The sequence below is a fragment of the Melozone crissalis genome, unplaced genomic scaffold, assembly GCF_028551555.1.
Source record: "Melozone crissalis strain CALT ecotype California unplaced genomic scaffold, PUWL_Pcris_2 ptg000110l_1, whole genome shotgun sequence".
In the NCBI taxonomy this organism is placed as follows: domain Eukaryota; kingdom Metazoa; phylum Chordata; class Aves; order Passeriformes; family Passerellidae; genus Melozone; species Melozone crissalis.
This window is the reverse complement of record NW_026535887.1, coordinates 1,554,647-1,564,003: the sequence shown is the minus strand read 5'-3', so window position 1 is coordinate 1,564,003 and position 9,357 is coordinate 1,554,647. Positions and strand designations below refer to the sequence as shown.

At 44.7% G+C, this 9,357-nt stretch overlaps 1 protein-coding gene across 1 annotated transcript; it reads left to right on the top strand.

The window, feature by feature from the left end:
* Positions 1 to 3,695: 3,695 nt before the first annotated feature.
* LOC128947915 (endonuclease domain-containing 1 protein-like) lies at positions 3,696 to 9,145 on the top strand. Its single transcript, XM_054292436.1, has 3 exons — positions 3,696 to 3,915; positions 6,549 to 6,867; positions 8,000 to 9,145. The coding sequence occupies exons 2-3, from the start codon at positions 6,583 to 6,585 to the stop codon at positions 8,543 to 8,545; spliced, it is 831 nt and encodes a 276-aa protein (XP_054148411.1). The 5' UTR covers positions 3,696 to 3,915; positions 6,549 to 6,582; the 3' UTR covers positions 8,546 to 9,145.
* The last annotated feature ends 212 nt before the right edge of the window (positions 9,146 to 9,357 follow it).

Sequence of the window (9,357 nt, the reverse complement as noted above, 5' to 3'; positions counted from 1 at the left end):
TTTACAAAAGCAAGGTTTTGAATAATATAGGAATGGGCTTGTTCATCTGGGCATCGCTTTCCAACTGCTTGAGTTAATCTATCTAAAAAAGAACTATAGGATTTTGCTTCACCTTGTCTAATTGTAGTTTGCATTTTATTTCTATCTTTCATCAATACTTTTTCTGATTCAGGGGAATAGACAATTTCACTGACAGTAGCTGTTTTGGGAACTTTGCTAGTATCTGAATTCTTGGCAGGGAGGGTGCTGTAGCAACAAAGTTTGTCGGGAACTCTGCTAGTGTGGGCAGGAGAAGACTGAATTCTTGGCAGAGGCATCATCGAGAGACTACGCTCTCTCTGAAACTCTGCTAAGAGGGGCTTGGCAAAGGGCGTGTTCTTTGGATCATGGAGAAAAGCTAAAATTCAAACTCTTCTGGGAAAGCGACTTTGGGTTTGTACTTTTGATAATTTCTAAAGAACAATGGCATGTTTCACAAAGTCTTTTTGTTTGTGGAGATTCAGCTGGAGAACAGCTAACATCAGACTGAGAATTTAACATCTTAACTTTTCGCTCAACAGCAAAAGAAATAGATTTAGAATTCTTTAAAATCTCAGCTTGTTTCATTTCAGAAACTTTTCGAAAATCTCTTGCTCTTTTTCCAAACTTCTGTCTGGGCAGAGTCTCTCTAGTTTGGCTCAATTCCTGGCTGCTGCTTGCCGCATTTGTCTTCTTCTTTGTCTTGCGAACAACAGAAAAACTTGGTAGAGGCTTATTTGAACAATTTACCAAAAAAGAACTCTCTGAAATCACAAAGCACTCTACTTGCTTGAACCGAATCTGAAGGGTTGTCTTTTCGAAAAGGGAAAACAGTGACAGGAGTGACTTCTACATCTCCCTGACTAGACAAAACAAACTCTAAACTAGTTTCAGCTGTCTTTGCTTGTACAATTTCAGAACACATAATTTTTTTATCACAAAACTTCTGCAAATTCACATCTCTCTCCTCTGCACGGCTTGCACTTGCTTTCAAACAAATTTCACAAACTCTTATGTTCTTGGAACACAGCTAAAATTCTGAACACTTTTCTTGACATGGAAAGAGTTCATCATTTTTTGGAGGGGTGATAGAGAGATTATTTTCTGCTGAAGGGACACAGAGAGACTTAGGGGAGATAGATAGAGGATATGACTTAATCTGAAAGCTGTTCTGGTTCTCAGTTTTCAGAGGACGGGATGCAGCTAGCATTTCTGGGAGAAGCACTGGACGAATCAGGAGGGAGAGAATCACCTAGACTGAAAGTTGGAATCTTCTCAGAGAGGGACGCAGGCTCAATTTCACTTGGATTTAAAGAGTCTGAGCAAGATATTTTGTTTTGTGGTTCAGAACTGTCTTGGTTACTGTCAGTTTGTTTGAGACACTCCAGCAAAGCTTTGGAGGCAGGGATAAGTTTGCTTACATTCTTGGTTTTTTTTTTTGAGAGAGAACAAATTATAGATTTTCTAGTTTATTTGATCTCAAAAATCAAAGATAAAAACAGACTGTAAATTTATATTTTGAGTGTTCGTTTTCACCTAAACAAGTAAATCTTTCAGTTCAGTTTTTGAGATATCTGAACATCTTTTATTTTGTAAAATTTTCTTAAGTTGGTAAAAAAATTTTATTCTGTTTTAGATAAATGATTTCTTATTTTTGTAACTCAGGAGCTCCTAGAAAGAATTACTTACAAACACATAAGATGCAAACAATGAGAAGATGAAATATTTCTCTTGATTAACACTTGGGTCTCTGACGGCCGGGTTTTTCTAAGATTTTCTTTTTTATCTTAGTCTAGCTTTATCATCCTCATACGAAGCACCATTTTGCTGTCAGCAGCTTATATACAACTATGAACAGAGACGAGACACTAGAATCAGTGTCGTGAGCTGTTTATTGCAAGCATCAGTCTCAGTACATTGTTATGACAATGGAGACAAAAGATGTGAACAGCTCGCTGATTCAAATAGAATGCCAAGGAAAAGTAATGTTACAGCATAGCATAAAGCCTTCTCAGTCCAAGTTTCAGCCAATCACACATAGGGCAAAAACATATTGACAATAATTCTATTTAATCATATGAAGCACACGTAACTGTAGTTAACACAACAGAGACCTATTCTCTAACACAATGCTTCGTTTATGAGAGACAAAGCACAGAGACCCATTCATATTAACCTTCTAAAGAAATACACTAAATAAACTTGTTGCAACCTAAAAGGGCAAATCACATAAGCCTATTGTTCTATTTCTCACGTCTGCACTACAGCTTAGAAAACTTTTCTGCTGCATTAGCAATGTTCAAAAATCTGCTGTCTGAAGCCTGTCTTTTTTACCATTTTCTCAAAACCCTCTAATTTTATAGATCCCAACAGTATTCAATGTCATAATCAAAAGATCATCACAGGACAGATAATTTACTTCTTGAGTAGTTCACAATAAAAATTATTTGCTGCAGTGCTGGTTGGTAGGGTCATCTCATGTATAAACCACAAGTTCCTTCTTGCTGAAATTTCTACTACCAGTAATGTCACAGTTCCCAGGACATCAGTGCTATTTTAGGCTGAAAGACATCCCAGTACATTCAGGGGCATCTTCTGACTTGCTCACCCACCTCTGCACACTGTCTGGGGCTTGAGACCACACTCATCCTCATTCCTGCTCATCCCATGTCCACTGCTTCAGCTTTCCAGGCTCTGTGGGTGATTGACCAACCATGAATTCCACCTCCACCACCTCCTTGGGCTGTCCTGAGGACCTTTATCCCTAGCAGCACCCAGAAATGCCCTGTCCTCCACAGCAAGCTTGTGAAATACTTGGGAAGCAAAAAAGAAGAAGGAATCAGTTTCACAGAATTACTGAATGACAGAATTCAAGGTTGAAATAGACCTCAAAGGTCATCCTGTCACACCATCTCTTAGCAATACCACTGTAAACCTTAAACCACTAATCCATATCACCCAGTGCCAAATCCAAATGCCACTGAAACACGTCCAGGGATGGTAACTCCAGCACCTCTCTGGGCAACCTTTTCCATTGTTTGGCAACACAACAGCTGAAAGTGTTTTTTCTAACATCTAATATGAATTTCCCCTGTCTCATCTTAAAGCCTTTTCCTCTAGTCCTCTTACTACTGGCATGGTAGAAGAGACCAATTTCAACCTCATTACAACCTCCTCTCAGGCAACTGTAGTGTTCCCTGAGCCTGCTCTTCTAGAGACTAAAATCTAATCCTAACATCTAATCTAGCTCTGCCTTCTGTCAGTTTAGAGCTGCTCCTTGTTGTCCTGTCACTCCAAACCTTTCTCAAAAGCTCCTCTCCACGTGAACCACTCTCAGGTACTGAAGGAGCTCTAAGGTCTCCTAGAGCCTTCCCAGCAGAAGGTCTTGCATGAATAAGGGCTCTTACAAAGCCTTTGCAATCAGGCAAGGGAAAATGTGCAGCCTGACCCTACTAACTGGGTTCTGAGAGGCTGCAGAAGAGCAGACTGTGAACATCTGGGTGTACTCAGAGACAGGCCAGTTAGTCTCATGCCACAAGAGATGTTCTGCCAGGAACAGAAACACATGTATGTCCCCATTCACGGGGAATGAGGAAATGAACAGATAAGTCACCAGACCCAGTTATTTTCCCCTGACACATGATGCTGCAAGAACCTGGGAGAAATCCTGAGGAAATTGCAAATAGCAACTGTCACCCCACTTCAGGGTGGTCATGAACAAATCTCCTTGAATAATAACAGAAAACCTTTCTTTTCAGTGAAATTCCCTGTTTATGACAACGGCCAGATTTATGACCAGGTATATATTGCACTGGGACTCCTGAGGGATCAGCCAAGTGTTTCTCCAGGGAGAAGAAAGGAACTCTTCAGCTGCCTGTTCTGAGACTCTGCTTCAAGGTAAGCTCTTTCCCCTTTCTCACCATTTACTCCAATATTTCAGGACTTTCCTGAGCTTTGGAATAAATATATATAGGCAAAGCCTAGGTCAGAGTTGCTGAGTTCCAACATCTGCTCTCCAAGCAGCAAGGAGAGTTTATGCATGCACTGAATTTTGCAGCTCTTTAACACTTTCTGTAAAGGAGGATAGAAGGAATGATTTGGGAAAGAAACTTAAGCCAAGTCACTTGGAAAATTAACATCAAACTGTTAATAAGAAGGAGGGGTGAGTTTATTGAGCACTAAAACTCCACCCAGGACCTTGCAAGAGGTCTCTGGACAAACACAGGTGGCTGAACTCCTGGACAAATTCCCTCTAAATACTGTGGGAAACCTAACAGCTCTGCCTACTTGGAGATCATATCGAAACAGCCAGTCTGAGACTGCAGCAGAGGCATTTGAGACTCCTCTGCCACTTTGGGGCTCAAGCAGAATCCTGTGCCATTCCTTCCCACGGTAGGCTGGTTTCTATATATCTGATATTAAGTTAGACATTAAGTCAGCTAAATACATTTGAAGCTTGTGGAGGGGGTCATTCAAAAGGACTTTTCAGGAACTTGTCTACTTGATTTGGGGCAGCTGTGGGCATGTTCTGCAGAGTACTGTAAAAACTCACCACTTGTTCTTCCTGTTCTTAGTTTCCAGCTTAGTGGTCACAGGGTTGCTAAAGAGTTCTTAGTTTCCAGCTTACTGATGCAGGATTGCTAAAGAGAAAAAGGACCAGATGTCTTGCATCAGAGCCAAGAGTATATGTAATAATACCCCAATGTCAGCTGAGAGGCAGGAGCCCAGGTGGATGATTTGGGGTTCAGTATTGGGTCTGACTGGAAGAGCTGAGTGTCTGTGTGAACCTGGATGGGGCCAGAGAGCTGTAGGCAGTGCAGCATTGCTGTTCTTGGCCTGCCCAATGGCCCATGAGATTAAAGCCCAGCTGAGCATGGCAGGGGGCTGAGCAGAGTCCGTGCCCAGCTGCAGGTGTGTGCTGTGGGAAGGTGCTGAGAGCAGGAGGAACTGAGAATGGCCTGAAACTGAGTCAGGGAAGATTTAAGCTGGATATCAGGAAGAAGTTTTTCACCCAGAAAGTGGTTGAGTCCTGAAACAGGCTCCCCTGGGAAGTGGTCACATCACCACACCTGCCTGAGTACAAAATGTGTTTGTACAACACTGTCAGAAACATGGTTGGATTTCTGGGGCTGTCCTGGGCAGGGCCAGAAGTTGGACCCAATGATCCTGATGAGTCCATTCCAACTCAGCATCTTCTGTGATTCTATGAGATCATGTTTGGAAATAGGGGCTTCCCAGCCCTGTTTTGTCAAAGGGTTTTTTTCTCCAGTGCCAGTGCAAAGCTGAGCTCTGAGCTCAACTGAAATAGGCTGGAAAAGGTGACCTTGTCCCAGTGCCATATCTCAGTTCCATGATAACTTTGCTTTGAGAGCTGTTTAGGCATTGGGTAGATTTGGAACACCCCTCAGACAGACTATGCCCCCACCATTGCCTCCTCAGAGCACCTAAAACCCATTTCAGATTTCATCCTCTCATGTGAAAAAGGGCGATGTACTCAAACCTTCAGTGTGTGTTCAGCCTGTTACTGCCACATGAAAGCCAAAACCCTTCTCAGTCTGTTGGTGTCCTGTGGTAGGGACCCTTCACTGAGCAGTTCTCTGGGTTGGAGGGTTTGACTGACTTGTTCAGGGTCACGCACGAATCAGAGAAAGCCCTCCTGGGTCTGCATACCACTGCCAGAAACTGCCAGTGCCCCTGAAGGACTCACTTGAACTGTTTACAGAATAACACTATTAATAAAACTGTGACAGGTTGAGGTTTGAGGCTTGCCAGTGAAAGTACCTGACTGCAAAGAGATATTCAAAGTGAGATATTAATTCAGAACAATATACTCCTCAGCAAAAGCTGGCTTGAAGTAATCATTCAGCATGCTTAAAGTTGGATTCTTACCCAATAGGCATCTCTAAGGGAGAGAAGGCAGGTTCAGCCCATCAATTGACTCCAGAAGTTACAATGGAGTCTTCCATCACTTCTCTCCATTTTTTATTCACTTTTATACTATTTCTTTACATTTAGATGATGTTTGCATGTAGTCATACATCTTTTTCAGTGAGAGGCTCTCATGCCTCGGGGGTGGATATCTCAGTAAAGTACCTGCAGTAACCTTGGGATGGGCATGTGCGTCAGTCCAAGGAGAGGAACTTTGCCATGGTTGCTGATTCAGCAGCAGGACATTTTCATTTGTCTCCTATGGTTTTCAGTTGTCACGCAGATTATCAGCTAGAAAACGCCACCAAGGTGTCTCCTCTGCAAGGGTTTTGACAGAGCCTGCCCATGGCGTCTCCACTCCACTCCACCTGCTGTTTAGGCCCACCTTAGATTTAGTCCTCCCTATGTGTGCGAGGCCAGGCATGCTGACTGTGTTTCATACAGGGAGGAGCAAATGTATTTGCTCCTGTAACACTATCCTTTTATCTCCAGTCATCTCCCTGCACAACCCCATGGCATTGATGATTTTTCCATACTGAGGAGGACAGAAGTTACCCCCTCCTTGGTCTCTCATATCCCCTCTTTCTGCATTTTCCTTCCAGGGGACTGAGAGCCCATCACTGAAATCCTGCCACCATGCTGGGGCTGCTGCTGCTGCAGGTGTTGGCCAGCTGCCTCTGGCTGGGACACAGCGAGGTGGTGAAGTCCTTTGAAACTTCATGCCCTCAGTTTTTTTTCCATGATATTCCCCCGAATGAAGCCCTGGAGCCACAGAAACCAGCCTGGATCTGCCAGCGCTACAAGAACCAGTACTACTTTGCCACCCTGTATGACAGGAAGATGCGTATTCCTGTCTACTCTGCTTACATCTACCAACCTGGACCAGGCAAAAGACCTAAAACTTGGCTGGTTGAGCCTCAGGTGAGTGTCTCTCTTACAGCACAACAACCTCCAGTCATTAAAAGCAATATTACAATAACCATTTGTATTTTGCACCAACCCACTAAACACATGCAAATGGACCCCCACTGGACAGGATTCTCCTCATTTTACTTCAAACTTGTTCATCACATGATTCCTCTGATGCACCTGAGACATCAGCAGGAGCATGAGATGAATCACATCCCAAAGGTGCCCAGCTCTCTGCCTTCACCTGACAGGAACAGCCAATCACATTACTTGGCATGACATGACAAAGTCAAATGCTTCCCCTCCCTGTGCCCTGCTCTGCTGGCTGACCAAGTGATGGGGAAAAGGCATCCAGGAGAGGCAAAACTTGAGGGACCAACAGTCCTGCTGGGCTCTGATCCCCACTTTGCCCTGAGCTGTTCTGCATCCCTGGCAGAGCTTATCTGCTCCCAGTGAAGTGTCAAACAGTGATTGGTGTGAGAGAAGTGAGGAGAAACACAGAATGAGGTGTGATGGCCCAGGGACAAAGCCTTGAGGGAAAAGGCACCGGAGATGAGAGGGTCAGGTTAACTGGGGAGGGATCTCTGCAGTGACATTTCAGGCAGTGCAAAGGGAGGAGCGTCAGTGTTGGTCCAGTCACAAGGGTGTGATCTCCATCCATGGGCAGTGACCCCTGAGCACCTTTGGCCCAGGCTTGGTCTAGGAGGATCGCGCAGACAGACAGAACTCCAAAACCAACAGAGATCTCCCAGATATCTTTCAGTCAAACTTCAGGACTTTAGGAAAACAGGCCAATCAAATAATGGGCACAAAAAGAGGAAATTAATGCCATTGCTAAGGACAGAGGGGCAGGATTGATTTAGGTGAAAATGAACCACAGAAAAAACTCATATGTAGTGTTCCAAAGGACAGCTAAATATAATGCACTAAATGTGAAATTAATTTCTGAAACAAAAAAAATATTTGCAGTTTGATTGCCCTTTGAGTTCCTCATAGGAACTCAAGCAACTAATCTGGTATTGTACCACATCAGGAGCAGACAAAAAACAGGATCTTGACACTCAGACACTTCTGCTCTAGGGAAATCTGTTCAATTATGCTCATCCCCAGTACTAACACGTTTTTCTTTTTACTTCCTGTCAAGCTGATTGGCCCAACTTATCCCAAAACTATGGAAAAAGAGTGGACACTCTTAAATCAATACAATGTCACCTTAGAGAAACTCAGCCAGAGCCAGGCTATCCTTCATGACTACAAGAACCTGACGGGTTTGAACCGAGGCCATTTGAACCCCAATGGCCACCACGATGACTACAGCAGCAGGGTGGCCACCTTCACCCTCACCAACATAGTGCCCCAGGATGAGAAACTCAACGGCGGCGCCTGGAACAACTACGAGCAGCAAACGATGATCAGGAGGACGCAGGACTGTAAAACCACCTATGTCATCGTGGGTGCTGTGCCTGGGAACAACTACATTGCCAAGGGGAGGGTTAATAAACCCAGCCACCTCTGGTCAGCTGCCTGCTGCGTGGTGGACAACAACTACATAAAGGCTTGGGCGGTCATCGCTGAGAACGACAGGAACCAGGTTCAGCTCCTCACACTGGGAGAGCTGGAGGACACGTTAACTGAGCTCTATGGGAGGGGACAGGTTTCTCTGTTTGACAGTGACTGTCCCCGAGAATAAGCCTCACATCCTGGCTGGAACAGGCTCAGGAGCTTTTGCCATATGTCATAGAACCACAGAAAGGTTTCGGTTTCAAGGAATTTCAAAGACTGCCCCTGTAGTCTCAGCTCCTGAGCCATGAGCAGGGACACCTTCCACTATCCTTGGTGGCTCCAAGCCCTGTCCCGTGCTAGTAAGTTTCTTTGTTATGAAATTGTGGTGTTATAAGTTCAAATTTGTTTGTTCCAGTTGTACCCCATACATATTGGTTTGTTCCTGAGCAATGTCCACCCATTCCCCTGTCCATCTACCTAAAGACCAACCCCTTATTTCAGAATCTTCCCTGCCACTCAGGGAGACCCTGCCCTCATCCTTTGTCCTTCACAGAAACCCTATCTTTGTTTCTAGAAACTTCTATGTCCATCCTGGATCCCTGGAATACCTATTGCTCTGCTTGGCCTGCTCCCCTCCCCTGTTGTGTCCCACTGGATGTCATGATGTGTATCCCACCTTGTGCCCCCCCCAGCTGTCTCACCATTGGTCCAAGTTTGTATCCTCCCCATGTTCCCTCCCCCATACTTAAGATGCTGTTACCCTGTTGGAACTGTCACTTGTTCTTGGATCCTGTCAGATTAAAGCCTTTTGAGAACCTATACAAGTGATCGCTCTCTTTTCCTTCACTCTGGACTCCCTGACTCAGGATTCTAGCAGCAGCCACACAGAGCAGCATTGCTGCCTCTGAGGGTGAGGCAGCCCTGCTTTACTGCCCCCCAGAGCAGCCCAAGGGGCAGACAGGCAGCAGCCACTCTTGGCACGGGCCAGGAGCTTGGGCT

Excerpts from the sequence above, each read along its gene's own strand:
- LOC128947915 (XM_054292436.1), top strand. The coding sequence starts at position 6,583 with ATGCTGGGGCTGCTGCTGCTGCAGGTGTTGGCCAGCTGCCTCTGGCTG. Across the intron at positions 6,868-7,999 it reads CTTGGCTGGTTGAGCCTCAG|CTGATTGGCCCAACTTATCC; the intron begins GTGAGTGTCTCT and ends CTTCCTGTCAAG.